At 56.1% G+C, this 22,746-nt stretch overlaps 1 protein-coding gene across 12 annotated transcripts; it reads right to left on the reverse strand.

Moving 5' to 3' along the window:
• Positions 1–9,934: 9,934 nt before the first annotated feature.
• Positions 9,935–22,514, reverse strand: SLC29A1 (solute carrier family 29 member 1 (Augustine blood group)). Of its 12 annotated transcripts, none has more exons than XM_073810675.1 (13): positions 22,302–22,514; positions 16,093–16,174; positions 14,130–14,211; positions 13,813–14,015; positions 13,428–13,708; positions 13,152–13,286; positions 12,963–13,060; positions 12,737–12,815; positions 12,197–12,294; positions 11,600–11,708; positions 11,266–11,351; positions 10,641–10,840; positions 9,935–10,316 (listed from the first exon to the last, which is right to left on the reverse strand). In XM_073810675.1, exons 2-13 carry the CDS (start codon positions 16,119–16,121, stop codon positions 10,205–10,207), a joined length of 1,512 nt encoding a protein of 503 aa, XP_073666776.1. In that variant the 5' UTR covers positions 16,122–16,174; positions 22,302–22,514; the 3' UTR covers positions 9,935–10,204. The 12 variants fall into 12 exon arrangements, 8 of the variants coding, with proteins under 8 accessions (XP_073666776.1, XP_073666777.1, XP_073666781.1 ...); XM_073810676.1 differs by lacking the exon at positions 22,302–22,514 and adding an exon at positions 22,018–22,128; XM_073810680.1 differs by lacking the exon at positions 22,302–22,514 and adding an exon at positions 20,066–20,161.
• Between the last annotated feature and the right edge of the window lie 232 nt (positions 22,515–22,746).

The raw sequence follows: 22,746 nt of genomic DNA on the forward strand, positions 1-22,746 counted from the left end.
ACCCAAGAGTCCCGGCCTCGAAGGACGCCTAAAAAGTGGCCAACCACTCCCACCTACGCTCCCAGGCTCGATCTCCCTTTAGAATCTTCGCTACACATTCCAACAGCCCGATAAGGGGAAGGGGGTCTTTTCCGCGGGCGGTGTGGAATCGGAAGCCCAACTCTGGGCAGCCCGGGGAATCCCGGGCAGCCCGGGGAATCCCGGCCCTCCCGGGGGCAGGGCCAGCGTTTCGCCGCGGGGCGTGGCTCCGGCTGCTGGAAGGTTGCCGGCTCCGGCTGGCGGGGGACTCTTTGCCTGCATGCGGCGGAAGGAGCCACGGCGGCGGTACTGCGATGCTTCCAGCAGGTTCCAGGCCCGCCTAGGCGGTCCCGCCCCGCCCCCTTCCCTCGAGGCTCCGCCCCTCCCTCTGCGGCCTGGGCTGTGCCTCTGCGGCGGCTCCGCCCCGCGACCATTCTGCTAGGATCCTGGGGTTGAAGTGGGCTGCTCTAATCCCGTTTACTGTAGGAAACTGCAGGGGGCACCCTTTACCCCACCTGCCAGGCCCAGCTAGCCCAGCACTGCGTCTGGGGTTGGGATTGACCCCACTTCTACCCCATCAATCACACGGGCTGTTGGGGCAGCTCTAAGGGCGCCGCCTTCAGAGAGCGGAAACTGGGGATGGGGTCGCTACGCGACAGACCCTCCCCAGCTTCTGCAGCCTCCCACAGGTGTGGAGCGCAGAGATGTGCACATCGAGTTCTCAGTCTGGTTTCTTTTCTTTTTTTTTCCCCCACTCTTCTTTCTGCAGCTGCTTAGATCTGGGGAGGGTCTGGTCTCCAAGGACCCCTCTGCGGGGTGGCAGAAGTTCTTGGAAGCAGCATGAAGACTCTGGCCAGAGTGTAGCCCGCTCCAGGCGGTTGGAACCACGTCGTTCCTCTTCAGCGGTGGCGCCGGAAGCTCCAAGCCATGGGCCTGCCCAGCGAGCTGCGGGACGCCGTGCCTCTTCTGGCTCTGCCCCTTTTGCGTTTCCTCCGGCTGGTGAGCTGTCCTTGCCTTTCCAAGGCCTCATCTTGGAAGCCTACTGGACCCACAGACCCTCCAGGAGATAATGGCCACCCCCTACGCTGTGACCTTGTGGATGTCCAACAACTCCCTTCGTGGCCCACTTTGTCGGCCCCTGGCTTGCTGTGGAGGGCTTCCCCCACTACCACCCGCGGACCTCCCTCAGCAGCCCTGGTGCCCAGTCTTATTCTTTCGTATCTTCTTGGTTTATGTGTTCAGTTTCAAGGAACAAAGGACCCTTGCTTTCTTTTTCCTCGTCCCACACTCCAGACCTCATCAACCCTGCCATCACTACCTCAATTTCCTCTCCTTACACTTCCACTCCCCTTCTTTATGGTCTGGGAGGAGTCAGTGAGTGGGGGAAGGGCCGTGGTGCTGCTGCTAGGAGGCCCCCCGGATGCTGTGTTCCTGATGGAAACCTCAAACCAGGAGCGTCACCCCCCAACACACCCTCCCTCCCCCTGGGCAGAAGGGGGCTAGTTAATTAAACACCTGCTCCCTGGTTCACAAAGAGGATTCACAACATCTCACAGTCCTGTGAAGAGGTGGGAGTGAATCTGCACATTCTAGAAACTGGCCGAGGAAGGCTTCAGTGAGTACCCCAGGATGGGTCAGCTCAGAGCCTTTGCTCCACTAACTCCCTTGCTCCCTGAGCCAGAAATGGAGTGGGAATGCTGTTTCTTCTCCCAGGACTCAAGCCCAAAGCAGAGCAAGAATCACTCCTGTGGACCAGTGTCAGGACCAGAGATTCCTTGGGGGTTTCCTAATGGGAAAATCTCAAATCTCGCACCAGCACAGAAATTCTGCTTTCTCTTCCAGAAATCTTCAGGATGACTTCTCCAGCTCATTGACACTCACTAATCCCCTGTGAGCCTTGTCTAAGGATACAGAGATGCATAAACAGGACAAGGAGCCCTTAGCCCACTAGGGGGAGCTGCAGCAGACCAAGTGCGAATCAGAGCAGCTGGCAGCGAGGGAGAAGCCTCAGTTTCCCAGCTCAGCCTGGGCAAGGGGGCAGGCTCAGGGCTACGTGGCACAGGTCTACTCCCCAGCAAAGGGAAAGCATGGGAAAGGCACAGCCCTGCCAGAGGGACCACAGCCCAGGAACCCTCAAGGGAGGCAGGAGTCACTGAAAGTGGCCCTGCAGGCAGGGATTAGGTCACAGAGGGCCACAATGCCATGCTAAGTAGTTCTGACCTTAACTTAGGGTCAGGGAAGCCACTGAAGGCTATTCAAGATGACTTAACCCCCCCTGAATCCCCAGAAGCCTATTCCCAGCAGCATTTGCAACCCTTGATGTTCCCAAGATACCCTTTATTCCCGACCAGGCCTCAAAGACCCAGCCCAACCTTCTGCTGTTTGGAGGGCAGCCGGGTGAAGCAAGGACTGATAAACTATGGCCTGCAGTTGGTGGGCTGATCACTTGTTTTTGTATGGCCTGTGGATAAGAATGGTTTTTACATTGTTTAATGGTTGAAAAAACATCAAAGGGAAGATCATATTCTGGCATGTGAAAAGTATAGGAAATTTGAATTTACGTCCGTAAAGTTTTACTGAAACAAGCTCTACTTATTTGTTTACACGTTGTCTTTGGCTGGTTTCACACTGTAATGAGGGAGTTGATAGTTGTGACAGAGACCATGTAGCTTGCAAAGTCTAAAATATTTACCCCCTTACCTTTTACAGAAAAGCTTTGCTGACCCCTGATCTAGCTAAAGCTAAGTAGGGCCTCGGAGGGAGCACAGACTCAGCCTGGACAGAGAGGCCTCCGGCTGCCGCTCGGACTGGGACTTCTAGTTAGGAAGCACCACTGGCCTTTCAAGGAGGTCAGGGGGCCACTGAGGGGAGCTTAGATAAGGGACCATGGATGAATCAAGCAACCGGAGGCATCAGGACGTCAGGGCCTATTTAAGCATGGGGAGTAGCTCTGGCTCCTTAACCCCCAGAACAAGCAGCCTTCCAAGCTCAGGGCCTGCCAGGCGTGCCCTGTCAGTTCTGGTCTTCCCAGTTCCACCAGGCTTACATCTCTGAATTCCTGAGCTGACATCCTCCTGGGCCAACAGACCTGACGTTCAGATATGTTGGACAGCTGAGCAGGTCTGCATGGCCAACGAGGGCTCCATCTCTTTGCCTCAGTTTCCATGTTCTACGGGGACATGTCTCTCTGCACCACTTTTGCTCATTTGATTGTTAGTATGTTATTTTTTGATGCAATGGCACATGGAAATTTGCCTTCATTTTCTGTTTCCTGGAGAGTTTGAAAAACGATTGTTGTGTATCGATGCCACAACTTGGTAGGCTACCTTACTAATTTTTAATTTGTCTGTCAGTCTTTTGTTGTTTTCTGGTACAACCCTAGCTATCATCTGAGAACAATGATAGCTTGGTTTCTGCCTTTCTAACCCTTGTATCTCAGATTTCTTGTTACACTGCAGCAGCTAGGACCAGCAGAACAATGACGTGTGGAAACAGTGATTCTGGGCATCCCTGTCTTTCTTTTTTTTTTTATTTTATTTTTTTTCATCCCTGTCTTTCTGATCGGAAAAGGAACACTTCATCATTGAGCATATTTTCTTTCTGCTCCTAACTTGTTATACATCTTAATCTGAATGGGTGTCAAAATTATTTTCTGCATCTATTGAGAATATTGTTTTTAAAATTTCCTTAATCTATTTGTGTTTAATTTGTTAATAGACTAACATTAGACTGAAATTATCCATTTCTTTAAAGTTTTGTAGAACTCACCTATAAAAATGCCTGTTTCTGTTGTTTCCTATATGAAAATATTTTAACTAGGAACTCAAATTTTTTAATGGCATAGGTCCATTCAGGTTTTCTACTACTCCTTGAGTGAATTTTAATAATTTTTCTGGATGTTCCTTGAAAGCTTTAAAGATTATGGCATACTATTTCCTTTGACTATCTTTTTAGTCTCTGTTCTATCTCAAGTATGTCCCCTTTTTTCACTCCTAAAATTGTTTTTCGTGTCTTTTCCCTTTTTTCCTGATCAGTTTCACCAACGATTTATCTATTTTATTACATAATTTGTTTTCTGCTTCTTTAATTCTTTAATTACTTTATTCCTTTCTTTTTTTTTAATTTCTGCTAAACTTTTTCTCATTATTTCTACTTTTTGAGGGTCAGGTCTGTTGTTCTTTTTCTACTTTCTTAACTTTAATACTTAGCACATTAAATTTCATCCTTTCCCCTTTTCAGACATAAGGATTTAAGACTATAAATTTCTTTTCAAGTACTATTTTAGCTATATCCCACAAGTTTCAATATGTAGAATTTTTTATTATAATTCAGTTTTAAGGATTTTGATTCCCCTTATGGTATCTCTGTTGATCAGAGATCAGTGGTATCTGTTTAAAATGTTCAGTTATTTTTATATTATCTTTTCATTATGTTGTAGACATACAATGGTGTGTATGATACTGAACTTTTGTATTTGAGACATCCTTTGTAATCTAGGATGTGGTTAATATTTATAAACACCCCATGTGCGCTTGAGAAAAATATCTATTGATATTACCTAGTTGTTGGATAGCTCTAAATATGTTAAATCTATTAAATCAAGCCAGTTAATTGTGTTGTTCCAAACAAACAAAAATCCCACTTGGAGACTCCCCGGGACGAAGCTTGGAGAAGGGAGAGGCTGGAGGTGTGGAGCTCACACAGGGGTGGGGAGGCACAGTGTACACATTCTCTGAGGTAGGATGATAAAAGTGGGGCTGAGGGGAGGGAAGGACCACTCTGGGCTGGAGGGGTCAAGAAGTCTGTTTTAGGCATTGTGCGGCACCAAGGAGAGATGTCCAGGAGGCAGAGGCTGATGGCTGAAGTCATGGGCAAGAACAAAATCTCTCAGGGGAGTGGGGTGAGAAAGCCAGAAATTGTGGTCTAAGCCATTCCGGAATTGTAAATGGAGTACCTTTGGTAACCTCCTCTTTAATACCCATATCAGCGTGTCTTGACTCTAATGGCATAGTATCTGTGGCCTGGGGGTGTGACTGAGTCCTGCCTACCTGCCGTTGTCAGCCCAGCCCAGAAACGTCTGTCCTCCTCCTGCCGTCACACCCACCAGGCAGCGCTTTCTGTCTTGGGCGTTATTTAGTGTTCCAGGCCCCCTTTGACTAAGAAGCTAAAACGTAACCCTAAATTGGTTCAGCCCAGAGCAGATTATAGGCAGAGAAAGGTGCAGGGGGCGGGTGACACCACAAACAACCCTGACCTACTTAACTGTTCTGCCTGCCACCTGTCCTGCCCGAGGCACAAGTCACTGCTCAATGTGCAGGTCTCAACTGGCTGGATTTCTAGGTCATCCACTGGGCCCAGTGCCTGCCTGGCCCACCTGCACCAGATAAAGGACCGGTAGGGCTGTGGTACTTACTGCTGGTGGGTGGTGAGGAACTCACGAACAGGAGGCACTGAGGTTACACATCAGGAAGGACCTTGCTGGTTTCAGCTGGGAAGGATGTCAAGCGAGTTCAGGATCCTAGGAGGCTGGGATGTGAAAAGAGAAGATGCCTCTCTGGAATGTTCTGGAGGCTGGGAGGCAGGTGCACCAAGCCTGCATTACAGGCCCCCCTATCTCATGTACCTTTCCATGCTCTTCACTGCCTGGGAAGTCGTGTGTGTGTGTGTGTGTGTGTGTGTGTGTGTGTATGTGTGTGTATGTGTGTGTGTGACAGAGGGAGGGAGGGAGTGTGTGTGTGAGAGAGAGGGAGGGAGGGGTGTGTGTGTGTGTGTGTGTGTGAGAGACAGTGGGAGGGAGGGAGGGAGACGGAGAGGGAGAAAGACGAGGACTGAGACACACAGAGAAACAGAGACTTAAACTTACCTGGTGCTTTGCAGTTTACAAAATATTTTTCTATCCTTTAAACTTTTCAGCCTCGGTTTTCTGGACTAAAACAGGCATGGCAATAGTCAGCACTCCATAGGATTATTAGATCAGTGGAGTCAGTATATGTACGAGTAGCGACAGGTGAACGTTATTCATTAACTCAGTGGAGTTTCACAACCGGGAGAGGTAGGCAAGGCAAGTAGTATTACCCCTGCTTTACAATTAAGCGGCTCCGAGATGGAAAGTGCCTGGCTCAAGGTCACCCGGACTTAAGGGTCAGTAGAGTCTGGACCCCCATCTGCCAGGGGTCAGATGAGAGGGGCTGCGTGGATAGAGGCTGCGCTCCGGCCAGGGGGAGCGCGCGTCACGGGTGACGTCACTTCCCCCTCTAGCGGCGGGCGGGGCTGAGCAGAACCCAGGTTCCCCTCGTTCGCGCCCCGGTCCTGAGGTTCTCGGCTGTCCCGCCCGAAGGCTGTGGCCGTTCGCACTTGGCTGGGGTGAAGGAAATGAGGCCTGGTTCTCGAAGCTTTGGGGGCTGAAGATGAGGGGGAGGGGGCTGAACGGCATGCAAGGGGAGCAGCGAGCCCACCAGGCTGAGGTCATCCTAATGACTCTTGGCACCACGTGTCTCTAGGGTCCTCATCTCCTGCACCCAGGCTCTGCCGCAGACCCCCTTAATTTCCTTAGCAAGCCGTACATGTTACCCCGTTTAAAGAACAAGGGATCTGGGCCACAGAGGATATAGGTGGCTCGTGCAAGGTGACACAACTGGTACTTGGCAGGCCCAAAATGGAATCCTAGGCTCTGAATCTGAACCATCACCCAACCCGCAGGAAGGCATGGGAGGGGTAGCTGTCATGAGCAGAAGCCCCTGCTTTGTGGGGTCCCGCTGACTCATTTAGCACTTGCCCGGCTGTCTGGAGCCAGAACGTCAGGGGCTGACTGGCAGGTAGCACCAGGACCGCCGAAGCTGTGAGGGGCTCTAGTGAGCACATGTTCTCCCAGAGGGCACCCGTGCAGGAAGCCAGGTCGGGCGGAGATGAGCTGGAGAAGCCAAGCTGCGACAAAGGCCCCTGATGCGTTGGGGGGCGGAGCAGGGGGAACGCCGGCTTTGCCCATCTCCACACTCACTGCCGACCTGCCCCAAGAACCAGCCTGGCCCCTCTCCCTCCGACTGCCACTCTTCCAGTGTCAGGACTTGGGTTTCAGGCGGGGCCTGCCGGCCACAGCCGGGCTATCTCTTTAAGGTGACTCTGCACTTCTCTGCTCACATCCATTTTGAATCCCTATCAGAGTTTAACATCCTGAGGATAATTTTCCCAATAATTGGGGGTTTCCTGTCAAGCACCTGCTCCCACCATACTCTTTCCATGTTCACCCCAAAGAATACAAACACAGGTATATTGCAATTCATCCGTTATACCCGACGCTTCACTTCTATTTTTAAGGACGACTGCTAATTTTACTGGGGCTCTTAGCTTTTCAAGTTTCAAGCTGCAACAATTCACCATATTAAGATTAAACAAGAGGGAAATTTGTGTTGCAGTGGCAGCCACTCCAGGGAATACAGCCGCCTAATACATGGGGCAGAAATGTCGCACGGGAGGAAGGTGACGACCAGCACAAGCTTAGCCCTTGCCCACCTTACAGGGGAAAAGTGGTGAGGCCCCAGAGCGGCCTGCTTCCCACAGGCGGTGTTGTCTGCAGAGCGCCCCCCTGTGGCCGGGGGCTATCACTGCAGTTGGGTCGGCAGGAGCTACTTTTTTTTTTTTTTTTTTTTTTTTTTTTTTTTTGCTGTACGCGGGCCTCTCACTGTTGTGGCCTCTCCCGTTGCAGAGCACAGGCTCCGGACGCGCAGGCTCAGCGGCCATGGCTCACGGCCCCAGCCGCTCCGCAGCATGTGGGATCTTCCCGGACCAGGGCACGAACCCGTGACCCCTGCATCGGCAGGTGGACTCTCAACCACTGCGTCACCAGGGAAGCCCTGGCAGGAGCTACTTTTCCTAACCCCTCAGAGCTCCCCATTCTCAGGTGAGGACACTGAGGGCGTGAGTGACACGAGTGAGACTCATATTTTTTGGCATTTGCATTAGAAAAAAAATTGGAAGAGTCTAGTCACTTTCTTCATCAATTCCAGTTCAGAAAGATGCGACTGTAATCTAAATTTGTCCTTCAAGCCATTGCTGGAGTTGTGAGAAACCTACTTAACACCCATCTCTATCTCATGGGAACAGGCATTGAAATGAGTGCTACCACACAGCTGGAATCTGGCCTGTGAAGACTGTGAGTCTGGACAAACAGATGCAAGGAAGCAAACATCTTCGAGTACGTCTGGGAGCTTAAAGAGTGAAAACAGAGAATGTAGACCCAAACCTGAAAAACATGACAGTCTGGTAACTGGAGTTAAGAGCATAGTCACAGTTACAAAAGTTCTGAGGTGCAGAGGGAGAAGCAATGGTAGAAACTGGCTGTCGCTGGTGGTGGTAATCAGGAAATGTTTGGCGCGCCCCAGGGAGAGACCCGCCTGTGACTAAATATGTTTTCAGCTTATTCTGCTGCCGTGTGTGGGATGGGCTGCAGGAGACCTGGCAGGAGTCCTGAAAGGCCAGGCAGGAGGCAAGAAGCGACCCAGGGAAGAAGCACAGGGTCCCTGAGGGGCTGTGGTGCTGAGGAAGGAACGCAGTAGGACTCTCGGAAGTTGAGATGGAGTGAGAGGGAGCAGAGCAAGGGTGCAGTTGTCTCTCCGCCTCGTGGGCAAAGGGCACCGCAGGGACGAGAGAACACTCAGGGCGCCCTCTGCTTTTGAAACTGATAGGAAAGAACACCTTGTTTTCCACCAACCTCAGATTCTGTACCCTGGTTTGGCGTGTACCCTGTGGTATTTCTGTGGACTCCAGTTCCCCCTATGATGATATATTTAACTCCCCTGTTAGGACTTCAGAGCTCATCAAAAGCCCTTAAAAATGTGCTAACAGCCCTTAATGAAGCCTGACGCCTTCAATTAAACTGTCAAAAATAAAGCCCGGACAGCAGTGCCAAGGGTGTGGGGGGTGGGGGCGGTGGCAGCCCAGAGGCCAGAGCTCCGGTTTCATTTCCTATCTGCAAGAGTCCTTTTTGAGAAGGGGGACCCAGCAGTATGGCCCCCTCCACCGATGCCTCTCATGGTCCCAAGCCACCGCACACCTCCCTTGGCCAAAGTTTGGGAAGAGAAAGGGGGCCCAGCTTCCCTGAGGACACACAGGCCCCTTGTTCGCCAAGAAGTCTGCCTTGACTTCGGTGTCAGGGCCGAGTGCCAGGCAGGGCAGAACCTTTGGGCTGCAGCCTCTTCCTGCTGGGAAGTGGGAGCGCAGCCAGGAGCTTGGGGGGACAGGGTGGTAGAGCTGGTCATTTGTAGAGAACTCAGTCCCCGGGCTGCGGGGTGAGGACAGAGTAGAGGGGGTGACACTGAAGACAAAAGGAAGATGGGGCACTGTCTCCACCCCCAGGCCTATGAAACAAGGGATGAACCGGCAAAGGAAAATGGCCTTCCTCTGTCTCGGCCAACAGTCTGGGTGTCCTGGCTCCAGGCCTGTCCCTCCTCTGCGGCCCCAGCAGGAGGTACTGTAGTCACTCTGAAACTAAGAGGACCAACACCCACCCTCACCCCCCTGTCTTGGACCCCGGCCCAGTGCTGGCCAAGGCCCATCTGGGTCAGGCTCATCCCCCCAGACTCTCCAGGGCATGAAGCCATGGCTGGAGCACACAGGGAGCCATGGAGAGGGGGAAAAAAAAAAAAAAAAAAGAGTTTATTTAATCAGAGAGCCTTTGAAGGCACCTGGTTTGAGTGTAAAAAAAAAAGTCAGTAAAATGGCGACTGTACACGGTTCATGATGGGCAAGAACATGGGGAGGTGGAGGGAAGAGGCACATGGGGAGAAGGGGGCAGAAGTATCAGATAAGACTTCAGAACAAGCAGTCCTGACCCCTAGCCACCCCTGGTACAGGCAAACAGGTAGACACATGACACACACTGAGACTAGGAGCCTCTGCCGCTCTGCCAGGCAGGGATTGATCAGAGCCAAGTGCGGGGGCGGGTGGGGGGAGCACATGAGCAGACACAGAGGCCGTGTCCCCTCCCTCAACTCTGACTCTCAGGCCCACAGTGTCCCCACCGTCCATCCTCAGAGGCTCTCTCCTCCAGGCCTGGATGCTGGGCCCAGCACAGGCCGTGAGACAGCAGAAGTCGGCTAGGAAAGAAAACCTCCAGAGGACCCCTGCCCATCCCTGAAGGAGAAGGAGGGCAGGAGCAGGCGGCCGGTGCCATCCTTCCGTCCATCCTCGGTCACACGATTGCCCGGAACAGGAAGGAGAAGACAGCCCCCAGCGCCAGGCCCAGAGACAAAAAGAAGGCCATGATGGCTCCGGCCGTCTCTGCCTCGGCTGGCTTCACTTTCCTAAAGGAGGGAGGGCGAGCCTACCTTAGGATGGCCCCTACCCCAGCTCCACCCAGAGCATCTAATTCTGCTTACCCACCTGTCGTACTTCCCCTCTTGGGGGGATGTGTACTGGGGCTGTCTCTACCTTTCCCTGGGAGCCCCTCCCTCACCCGACCCCTCTCCTACCCACCACTGCCTGGGACCCTAGGGCCAGCGGGCTCCTCTCAGCCTGGAAACCCTGAGCTCCAGGATCAGGAATCTTCTTTTGCCCTCTCTCCCTCTACTGAGTGTCCCCCATTGGAGCACTAGCCCCCTCCTGAGACCACCACACTCCCCACTCACTTGGGCCCAAAGCACATGCAGAGACTGGCGAGATAGCCGTTGGAGAAGGCGAAGGCAGCCATGAAGAAGATGAACCAGGCATCGTGCTCAAAGACCACGGCCAGGTTGTGGCGGGGATGGACGTTACACAGCAGCAGCAGAGGCACGAAGGCCAGCCGGGCCAGCACCAGGATCGGCAGCCAGCGGCTGTCCTTCCCAGGCTGCGGAGACCAGGCAGTGTCTCAGTCAGGCTGCGCCAGCCCCCAGGGCACACCCAGGCCCCCAACCAAGGCCCCCAGGGCTCCATTTGGGGTCCCTCAGGATCTGAACTGAAATCTCAAAGCCTAGTTACCCTTCAGGGGTACTGCCTGGGAGGGGGCATGACAGAGCCTTCTAGAGTGCTGGCCATGTTCTATATCTTGACCTGGGTGGTGCTTATCAGGGGGGTGGGTATGTTTGCTTGTGTGTGTATATACAGTCATTAAACTGTACACCTACAACTTGTACGCCTTACTGTACGTAGATTGTGTCTTGGTTTTTAAAAAAGCATGGTCGCCTTTCCACCATACTTTCTTGGTTCCCTCTCTGGGTCTCAAGCTGGACTCTCCCCTCTCACAGGGTCTTGGTGCCCCCTTCCTTCACTTACCCACATGGTGAAGGCTGTGAGGCTCCGGCCCAGCCAGTCAAAGATATTGAAAGTCAGGAAACAGGACACAGGAATGAAGTAGTCTCCTGGAAGAGAAAGAGTAGATTAGGGAACCGTTAGCAGGTCCAAGAGAGGCAGACTCTACAACCCTGACCCTCACTGGGACTCAGTTTTCCCAGCTATAAAATGGAGAAGATGCTTCCAGCCCAGGGAAGGGCAAATGGACCAGGAGAGCCTGGCTGGGGAGACAGCAGTCCAAGCTCCCCTTCCCTGGAGTCCTAGCCCTGCTGGAGCCCCTGTCCTTCCCCATCCTGGGAACCCATAGGGTCCTCACTCCAGGCGCTGGTGCCCGCAATGCTGGACTTGACCTCGGCAGCCACGGCAGGAAACATCCCAATAGTGATGGTGAAGACGAAGCAGACGGAGAGAGCCGGGACTAAGATCTGGAGGAAAGGGACTCAGGTCTGTGTCTTCATGGCGGTTGTGCGTCATGAAAGAACCAAGATTCCCCAACACACACACAGACACACAGACACACAGACACACACACACAGACACACACACACACACACGAGAATCCAGGAAAGTGGCCAGTCTCCAGTCAGAAAGGGAGGGGATGGGGTCTTCCCAGGTGGTCCAGTGTGTAAGACTCCGTGCTCCCAATGCAGGGGGCCCGGGTTCCATCCCTGGTCGGGGAACTAGATCCCGCATGCATGATGCAACTAAGAAGCCTGCATGATGCAACAAAGATCCCATGTGCCGCAACTAAGACCTGGAGCAGCCAAAATAAATAAATAATTAATAAATTAAAAAAAAAAAAGAAAGGGAGAGGATGGGCAGTGCCGGGAAGGGGGAGGGTGGGGTGGGGAAAGGAACAAAAGGAGAGAAAGAGGGTGAGGGGTAGAAGGCAGGATGCCCAAGCCCCACATACGTTTTTGAGGATGGCGCAGACAGAGTGGCTTCCGTCGGCGGGCTGAGAGTTGGGGGCTGAAACTCCGGCCTCCTCTTGGCCTGCTTTTGACTTGTCTCCTGGGGGGTGACAGGTGGTGGAAGGATCTTCAAGTTGTGGGAAGGACAGAGCAACAGATGACACAATCCCCGAAAGGGCTGGGGTCAGCTGAGGGTGGACATTCCCTTAACCAGTGCACAGCCGCGCCCTGACACTTAGCCCAGACGGCCTTCGAACTCCCACTGTGCAAGTCCCCTGACCTCTCCCAGGAGCCTCAGGTCAGGTTACGCCCTGTCCGAGAATCTGAAATTGCTTCCCAATGTCCTCAGGCGTTCAAGGCCACCCAGGATCTCCCCCCAGCTTCTCTATCCCAGCCCCTATTTACTACTGTGACCCCTCACCCCATCCCTGATCCCTCTCGCCTCTGGCATCACTGCAGCACGCTCATTCTTGCCCTCAGCTCATGCTGCCTCCCTGCTGGGCAGACTGTCCTCCACCCCAGCTTCCTCAGTCGCTTCAGACCTTTGCTAATGAGGTCCAGCTTGGTCTCCTGCTCCCTGGGCCCTTCGAGCTTGAGTTGCTGGTAATAGCGGTAGAATTCCTATCAAGTGAGGGAGACCAGGAAGGTGGATTCAGAAGCGGAATCTCCAGAATCTCCACCTCCCCCAGGTTTCACACCCATAACACCCTTGATCTGGAGTCCTGGACCCGCCCTAGACCCCAAACCCAGTGTTCTCCAAGAGCTCACCAGCCTCGGCAGGCCCAGATAACAGGCGATCGTCAGAATGATAACCCCACAGGCTGTGATAAAATAGCCAAAGGCACTTTCCGACAGCTCCGAGCCACCTGGGGTGGAGGGTGCCAGCGATCAGAGACAGGCCCCCTCCCTTCTCCCCACAACAGCCAGGGCGACAGGCAGACAGATGGCAAGACTTACTGGCGATGGCGCAGATCATGGCCACAGAGGCAAAGAAGCCTGCCAGGCCCTGACCACTCATGATGGGGGCTGTGTAGCTGGCGGGCAGGAGGCCGGCCAGGCCAAACAGGCTGCCCTGCAGGATGGCACCGAACGCTGGGGAACAGGGTGGGCATCAGCAGGGGAGGGAGGAGCCGGGTGGGTGGCCGGGGCTCCTGCAATTCCTGCTTTACTCCCAGTAAGTCTTGACGCTGAGCGGCCCTTCTCTCCCCACTCCCAGGGCCTCCTCTCCCACACCTGGTCCATGCCCGCTCAGGCTTCTGAATCCTGACCACCCAGAGGGAGGAAGAGATGTCTCTCTGGCCAACTGTGGGTGTGAAAGAAAGGGCAGGTATGTGGGAAGATCTCTGCCCCAGGTCCCCACCCAGCCCGGCTTACAATTAATGAGCATGATCTTCATCATGGTGACGACAAAGAAGGGCAGAGCATCCATGGGCACCTTCACCAGGATGGCAGTGATCAGGAACACCAACAGGATGGCCACCAGGCTGCCCAGGATCCGCACAGCCTGGGGGATCCTGCCAGAGAGGCCACGACGGCAGAGACGGGTGGTAAAGCCAGGGGCTCAGCCCAGGGAGGGCACGAGGCAGCGAGCGGTCAGGGTGGGGGCCCGGGCACTCACCTCTGATGCAGGAAGGAGTTGAGGCAGGTGAACAGCAGTAGGGGCAGCATGGCACATAAGGTCATGACGTTGTTGAAGATGGCGCTGAGATAGCTGCGCTCTGGCAAGGGTGCTGAGGGGCCGGCCGAAGCCTGGACGTCCTCGCTCGGTTCAGCAGGGACCAAGGACGCGTTCTGGGACATGTCCAGGCGGTTTGTGAAATACTGTGAGGGTTGCATAGAGGAGTGTTAGAACCTCTCTCCCCGTGCCCACAGCACAGATCCAGGCCCTACGTGCCCAGTGGACATGCCCCTGGGAGCCCATCCCCCACATCTCACCGCAGTGGCTGTCATGAAAAAATTCCAGGGCAGCAGCGTCCCCAGACCCAGCATGAAGAAGATAAGCCAGACGGCTTTGTACCTGGGGATGGGAGAGGAAAGTGAGGCCAGGTGACTCACCATCCCACCCTCCTTCCCAAATCAAACCTGGGGCAGCCCCCTCCCCTTCCATCTCTCCAGCTGTCCCAGGGCACAGGGCATGCGTCCTCCTATTTGTGTATGTATGTGGAGCGAGAGGTGGCCTGGGATGGGGGAGAGGGCACAGATGAGTCCCGAGAGGGAAGGGGACCAGGGACATAGGACCGAAGGGCATGGCCCAAAGGACCATTCTCAGCCCCAAAGACTCAGGGGACGCTGCAGGCTTGGGAACCAGTGTGACCCACACATCCGGAGGTGGTTTTGGAAATCCTGCTAAAGGCTAGGGGTGGGAGGGTGAGTGAGAAAGCAAACACAATTCTTCCACCCCCGCCAGGCAGGCTGGAAGTGATTACACTGTCAGGGCAGGGCTGCGTGGCTCTCCAAAGAGGATTCTGAGGTCAGGAAACTCCCAGACCATTCTGGATCTAGGAGGGCAGGCAGGCAGGGAGCCTTGGGACATCTGGGAAGTGAGGGAGCTGTTTTTTCCTGGCCTAGACAGGACCAGCTTTGTAGTTTGCACCACGTAGGAGAGGCCAGGAGGGACCAGGCCACTGGACATCATCTGGGCCCCCGAGGGTAAATAAGCACCACCCAACCTAGGCCAGGTCACTGCCCCAAGCCCCACCCCTCAGGGCCTGTTTGCGACGGGGACAGCTTTCCCCAGACGGCCCTGGGCGCTCCCACTGTGGTCTCCACCTGTGTCTGCCATACTTTCCCCAGAGCCCACACCCGCTTTCTTCACAGAGCTGGCAGGGACAAGCCCAAGGCAACGAGCAGACGGGTCTAGCCAGAGCGCAGGGCCTGGCCGCACCAGCTGGAGGCCTGGGTAGGCACTCCAAGTGGGCAGGTCTGAGCCCTGACAAGTTCAGCCCCCCCAACTCCCTCATATATTCCCCACCTTGAGGAAGAGAGGTGAGGCCTTGATCGAGAGGCCCAAAGGAAGGGAGCATTCCCAGCCAAGGTCCCAGAGGACAGAGGGCCAGAGTGGGGCTGGGTGAGTGCCACAAGGCCAGTGGAGAAGGGGAAGGGGTTCAGAGAGCTGCCACCAGATGGGGGTGCTGGGATAGGGCGGCAGGCAGCCTGGGAACAAAAGACACTGCGGAGGGAATCAACCAAACAGCTTGGGGCCTGTACTTACTATGTGTCCTTAAATTCCCTCCCACCCAAGTAAACCTCACGTCTCTTTTACAGGTGGGAGATGGTTTCAGAGACATAAAGCTAAGTGCCCAAGGTCCCACAGCTAGAAGTGGCCTAGTTCCATGGCCTTTGGCACAGGGGGACAGGATGGGCAGGGGAGCGGTGATGGGATTGGGGGGCCCGGGTGGAAGGCTGTTTTGGACCCCAGGCACGGCTTCATCAACTTTTTGGGGGCCTAGACTCCTGGGAGAACTTGCATCCAGCTACAACCTCTTCCCCCAAAACACACATGCGTGATCATGGATGCAGGTCTAACCGGAGGGAACTCCTCGGCTCCGGAGGTGGGGAAGTGAAAGGGAGGTCAGAGTGAGGATCAGGGTGAGGCAGAGGCCAGCTCAGAAACGAGGGGTGCTGCCAGATGTCTCCCCACGGTGCTGGCAGGAGCTGGAAGCTGCTGAGCACTGGAAACTCTGACAGGCCAGGGAGGGGCTGCTGCCCCCATCAGCACCCATCAGCACCCAGCCACAGCACGAAGGGCCCCCACCCCTGATGCAGACCCGACTCATAGCTACCTCATAGCCGGAAGGCCCGCCAGTGGTGGCAACCCCAAATTCCAAGGCATATGGCATCCAGCCTCCTGGAGACCCCTTTCCACTCCCCTGGATTCACAGCCCAGGTCCCCCAGTACCTGTCCTGAGGCTGGTGACTGGTTGTCATGGTGACGGTGTTCTTGGTTATGCCTGGCTGATAGCCTCCTCCCTCGGTGCTTGCTGGGGGCAGAAGCAGTATGAGGTCCTGTCTCGGCCCTGCTTCCCCACAGGCCTCTTCAGACTCTTGGTTGGGGGGTGAGGAGGGCAGGGCAGACAGAACGGGCAGGCTGAAGAGTCCGGAAAGCCCCACTCCCGGCCCTGCCTCTCAGGACTGCTCCCTCTGACCCCTTGGGCCTGGCCCGCTGGGCCCTCCCTGCCTGCTCAGGCTCTACCTGGCTCCCGGCCTGGCCTGGCCACTGCCACCGCTATTTTTATCCAGCAGTTGAAGCAGTTTGTAAGCAGGGAAACAGGAGGGTGGAGCGCAGGAGGGAAGGAGGAGGAGGTATGGTTGAGAGGGAGAGAAGAACAGCTAAACGCAGGGGAGACAGCGGGAGGGGTCAGGGACAGTGATGACAATGAAGTGGGGACAGAAGGAGGGAAACAGAAAGGAGATAAGAGCGAGAGGATAGGGGGAGGGAAGAGGGAGGACACAAAACAAACAGATCCGCAGAAGCAGCAGCCTCAGGGGTGACGACCGAGGCCAAACCAGCGAGGCCTCCCTCCCCAGCTCTCTCTGCAAGTCTGACCTCTCTGCACTCCCAGGGAGCCCCTGGGCTCATGGTTAGGGTGGGATTTGGAGAGCCTGTCCCCTCCTGGGGGCACCCCAGACTCCAGCCTCTCTGCTGGTGGCACCCTAACCATCCTTTCCAGCCACTGCCCAGAGGCTCCCTGGTTCCTGGCCAGTCTTCCAGGAACATACTTCAGGATGTGTGTGGGGACCCAGCCTCTTCCCTGACCCCCAGTCCTGGCCACAGGGTCATCCCATCCCCCCCGGATTCCTCTCTGACTCACTCCCATGTCCTCTTCCCCTTTCTGAGAACAAAGTTGGAGGGAAGACTGGAGGGATGGGAGCAGAGGCTGCCTAGTCCCCAGGCATCCAGCCTCCTCCCTCAGTATCCCTTCCCTGCTCAGGCAGGGAGAGGCTCCCTGGCACCAGCAGAGGAAACAGCTTTCCCTCGGATGGCATAGAAAGCCAGGCAGGCGTGTGCTGGTGTGTCCCCAACGTGTGGGCCTAGCTCTGGAGCCAGCTCTACCGTTCTGGGCGAGGACTGGCTTCCTTGCCCACCAGGACCAGCACTCAGACTTGCCCAGACTTGCCAGCAGAAGGGTGGGGGCAGAGGGGGCCCGGGCGGTCTGTGGGAGGTGGTCCTAGCTCAGGCTCAGGCAGCAGGCCTTGTCCATGGGCTCCTCCAGAGTAAGGGTCTAGAATGAACGTGGCGGCACAGGGCATATCAGGAGAGAACCCCCCAGGCCTCACTGTGGGAGGGAGCAGCCCCATTCTGAGAAGCCTCCCCACAAACACAACCAGGGAGATAAAACCCAGCCCTGTAGCTTGGGAGATAAGACAGCCAGCAGTCTCGGCAGGGAGCTGAGGGGGTGGGTCAACTCACAGGTGCAGCCAGTGCTCCAGGCCCCAGCCTGAGACCACAGCCCTGGGGACCCCAAGAAAGGACCGCGATGGGCCTTTCTACCCCCCCCTCCAATAATTCCTCTCAACCCCTCCCTGGGTAAACTCCAGCCTCTCCAAGGCCTTCCTCAGCCCCACAGCCCACATCTGGGCCATAGGACAAGGAGGGGAGGGGCAGACCCACATAGCTCCAGATGGAGGCGCTCTTCCTTTTCACAAATATTTACCGAAGACCTCTGCATGCCAGCCAGGCACTGTTCTAGGCACTTGGGACAGTGGTGAATGACAGTTTATACATTTTCCAGAAGGATGGGGACGAGAGGGCTCTACACTGGGGTGTGGGCAGAGGAAGTGAGGGGAATCCCCAGCTTCTCACCTCACCCTAACCTGTGCTCCATCCTCACCCTCCACAGGCAAGATTCCTGGCAGTAAAGAGCACGTGCAGCTTCAACGCGCAGGCGGGAGATGGGGGGGGGGGGTGCGGAGAATAGAGTATCTCCCCTTCCTCAGTAAAATCTCTCTAGGCTCAGAGGAGTATTTCTTTCTGCTACACCCCTGCTCTCTGTTCTCAACTGTCCTCACCCCAGTCCTGGGCACAATTCAACTCCAGGGGCAGCCTGCTGCCCCTGCCCACATCCTGACGTTCAGCCCACCAGCCCAGGTATTTTGTTTTTGTCTGCCTTTGCCCGGCAGCAATTGGGGATTTGAGACCAGCTCAGAGCATCTGGTGCTCCTCAGCCATGCCTTGGCCTGCCGAGATGAGGCCTTGACAGCAGCCACCAAACTGAGCACCTCCCCAACCCCAGGCCCCAAACACCTCTCATGACCCCAGCTTCCAGAGACACCCGTGTGGTGGCATCAAATTCACCACCTCCTTGGATCCCACATGGGGCCACCACCTGCAGATACCTTCTCCTGCCCTCGGCTGCCCTTGCAACCACCACAAGCTAGTACAAGACTGTCTCCACGAGAACAGACGAGGACAGCTGAAGTTCACAGAGGTTGAGTCATTTGCCAAAGGTAACAGAGCTAGTGAATGGGTGAGCTGGAATTCAAACTCAATGTGCAGCTTACCCTAGGCTCCTTCCTGGGTGGGGAGGAAGGTATAAAGGCTGTTTCCCAGCCAGCCTCTTATACTGGGAGACAGGGTAACTCTACTCCAAGTAAGGGATTAAAAATAAGGTAGGGGTCGAGGTCACCTCCAGCCTGAACTAAGTGTCAGCTGGAAGGCACTCCCCCACCCCATTACACACACATCCTGGCAAGGAGAGCTCACACTGGCAGGAGGACAAGGCAGGAAGGTCTGGAGGTGATTGAGAGGAATGGGCAAAGGGACGGCCCCAGGAGGGGTGAGGGGCAGGGGTGGGACCAGCCCTCCTCCACCACAGCTCTCCCCTGGGAAGAAAATCTGGGGTATGTCTTTGTTCTTTCTCTGAGTGAAGCAAGGGTCCTCTCTCCGGGAATAAATGAGGACGCGCCCAGGAAGGGAGGCCAGGTACACGAGTTCGGCCAATAGAAGGCGGTGGTTAAAGAGACAGCTCCTCCACTCCCATTCCCTGCACCCAACGCAGTTAACGGCGCGGCCCCTCCCCAGTACCAACGACAAGAATTGATCGAGATTAACCTTCAACTCGCCCGCCCCTTGCAGAGGTCAGCTCCGCGACAACCGGTTTCAGGCCCGGGAGCCAAGTCGTCCACGCCCGCTCGGGTCCGGGTCCCCGCAAGGTGCCCCTGCGCCCGTGCCTCGGCGCGCCACGTGCTGCGCGGCTCCGCACGCTCAGCGCGGGGGCGCGGTGGGGCTCAGGTGGGACCCACCCCGCGTCCCCTCCCCCGGCCGCTCAGCTGCCAGGCCCGGCCTCCCTGCTCTCGTGGCAGGCGGCAAGCGGCGCCTTCCACCCCGGCGACCCCCGGCCCCCGGTTCCCCGGCCCCCAGTCCCCGGGTAGCACCTGCTGGGAAGGAGTCCTCCCGCGTGGGGTTTGCGCGCTTTCCCTGCCAGTTCCCGCGCCCGCCAAAGCACATTCAAACCCGCCCTCCGTTCGCCCCGCCCCGGCCCGCGCCCGCTCTCCGGCGTCCGCCGAGGCCCAGCCCCCGCCCCCGCCCCCCGCACGCCGGCTGCCGGCTCAGAGGGACCCCCGACCCGAGACCCTCCGCCGCCTGGCCTACACCTTGCACTATTTCTGTAGATAGGACCTCTGGGGGGCGCTGCCACGCCAAACCCTGCCCCATCACGGAGCACGTGGGGCTGGAGGGTATAGCAGCACACTGGGTACCCCCGGTCTCCGCGCTGGGGTTACACAAACTCCTACACAGCTGTCTCGAGACTCTCCCAGCGACAAACCCGCTCAGACAGATCCGGTCGGCCCCCGCGTCGCCCCTACACCATCTCAGACGTTCTGTTATGGCTCCCCAAGCCCCCTCCCACACCATCTCTTTCACACTGCACCGTTTTCCTTTCCAGCGCCCCCTTCCCTTTTCAGTGCCACTTTCTTCGAGTCAGACTTTCCTTTCCTCTCCCCAGACCCCACGCCGGGGATCCCTCCGACGGAATCAGCATGATGTGTGACCTGGGTTTTCCCACACAGATCCGCTCACCGACAACTTTGACTTAGCGATGTGTGTGGCGTGGTGGGGGGAGCCACAGCCCTGTAGCCCTCTCATGATTCACCCTTTCTAAATCCAGAACATTGGAAAAGCTGAGGCACAGCTGGCAACGGGAAGAGAAAAAGCCCGTAACAGCTTTATAGCCTGAGTGAATCCTATGGTCCTGATACTCAGAGGTGGAAGCCTTGCGGAGCCCCATGTCCTCCCTGGCTGAGGAGGAAGGGGGTGGGCATGCTGAGGAATGATCAGTCCTTCTTGTACCTCCAAGGGAGGGGGAAGGATTCCCTCCTTTTTCGTTGGTCAGTAAATCTAGGGGATGGGGGGATCACTGCCCCTACAGCAGCCCTCACTATAGGAGAACAATCCAAAGGCTAGAGAGATGCTGAGGACAGAAAATCCAATTCACCCCCCACACCCTTGCCCCAGTTACCCAAGAGGCCTGTACCCTGGAGAAGCCATAGGCACTAATTAACAATTAGCAGTACTAACATCGTAGGGATAAGGCAGAGTCACGCCTTCTCTGCAGAGAACAGACTGGGCTCTGACGGGAAGGGTAGTTTTTCTACTTAGGATTGATCCGTGGATGCACCCCAAGATACTCAGAAGGGCTGTTCCCAGCCTACTGGCTCAGGGACCCACAGAGACATGACATACCAACATCTCCTGGTCTTAACCAAACAGAGGGCAGGAAGAGCGGTATGAGTGGTATTTTTCTAGGCACTGCCCCATGCCTTGAGGGCAGCTTCATGTCTGGGTCTCCCTCCCCCCATTCCTACCCTGTGTTTGTCCAGCCTCTCTCTTCCTCTCCTGGCCCTCTTCTCCCCTTTTGCTCGGCCCCTGTCTCTCTCCCCATCCTCACTTCCCGTCTCTAAGTCTGTGGAGGTGGCAGGCCTTCGTGGTCAAATGGATCCCCCAGGCTGGTGGCCATTGGCTGCAGCTGTGTGCAAAGGGGGCTGGAAGTGGAAAGAAACTGGAGGGAAGTGGTGAGGGTCACAGGCCAGACAGCGGAAGGCTGGTTTCCCTCCCCACCCCCGCTGAAGCTCAGCCTGCTCGCTAGATGGCAACAGCCAGGGCTGTTATTGCTGGACAGAAGCCTGTCTGGCACTCTCCCTGCCTGGGCCCCCAGCCAGCACCCACACCCCTCCAGAGCCACCTCCCTACGCAGAGATGGTTGCTGGGTGCCAGGGCCCTCTGCTGGACAGCCCCGACTCACAGTGGCCTGTGCCCTCCAGGCCCAGCCAGTCCTTGTCACCCTCTGCCCAATCTTTTGGCTCCCTCAGGCCCCGGGTACAGGGGTAGGGTGTGAAGGGCTGATCCAGCTGCACCCCACCCCCACTGGATCCCCCACCTATTTGAGCCTGTGGCTTGCCCTGATTCCCTCCTCCCCCTTCCAGGCCCCAAGCCTTCCTCATCACCTCACACAACCAGTCCTATCCTTCCCCAGCCCTGCCTCCATCTGTGTTTGCTGGAAGTGGATTTGCTTGGCTCCGCAGTTTGTCACCAACTCGTCTCGTGACTGTTATGTTCTTAGTCCTGTTTGCGACTCTATCTCTGTGGCCCTCTGGCAGGCTGGGACTAGGGAGAGGCCAGAGAGGCAACTTGCCTGAGTTGCAATATTTAAGGGGGCGCCCAAGTATTCCAGAATCCAGATAAATAACGTTTAAAGGCAATATTTTTTTAAATCAAAGTTAATACAAAAAAAAAAAGAGAAAAAAATCCATGATGAACAAAACATCAACTAAACTAAAGCCAGAATCCGGCCCTCTCAGGGTCGGACACCCTCAAGTCCCTCACCTTTCTTGTGGGTGTGTACGGGGATCAGGGTTCAGGAAGACTGGGCTTGGTTTTCCAGCTTCATTTCTCAGACCTCTGCCCCTATCCTCTGCTCTGGGAAAGTCTCCGACCTTGGAGACAACTGAATGTGGTTAGGGTAGGGTAGTCATCTCACCACGGCCTCCAAAGTCTGGGAAAATGATCTCCTCCGCCACAAACCTCAGTTGCAGACTCCGTTGATTTCCCCCGCCCCACAGCGCAGACCCCGCCCCCTCGCCGCGGCCCCGCCTCTGCTCCCAGCGCACCTGCAGGGACTGCGGAGGGCTCATCCAGAGTCCGGGAGCGCGGACGGAAATTCACAGGCCTCCATTTGGCCTCCTCACTTCGGGACTGGGGCCGTCGTCGTGGCCGGAAACCGCAGTCCGCGCCGCGTCTGACCGGTCTATACCGCCGGGCGGCAAAGGGGCTGCAACGGGCGATCCCGGCGCCAGCCCCGCGCCTCGCGGCTGGCTCGGTCCCGCCGGCGCCGCTCGGGAGTGAGGAGCGCTCCGGAAGGCCGGCGGGAGGGGAGGCCCGGAGCGGGCGAAATAAATAAAGGCGCCCGTGACCCTGGAGGGGACCAGGGGTTCGAATCCCCTTCACCCCGCCCCTCCCCCGGGCCACCTTCCCGAAGAGGTCGAGCACGTGCACTGGCTTTTCAGGACTCCGGGAGGAAGCAGATGGTGCCGGGGTGTGGGGAGGCGGGGGTCT

Source organism: Tursiops truncatus, chromosome 10 (genome assembly GCF_011762595.2).
Source record: "Tursiops truncatus isolate mTurTru1 chromosome 10, mTurTru1.mat.Y, whole genome shotgun sequence".
Classification (NCBI taxonomy): Eukaryota; Metazoa; Chordata; class Mammalia; order Artiodactyla; family Delphinidae; genus Tursiops; species Tursiops truncatus.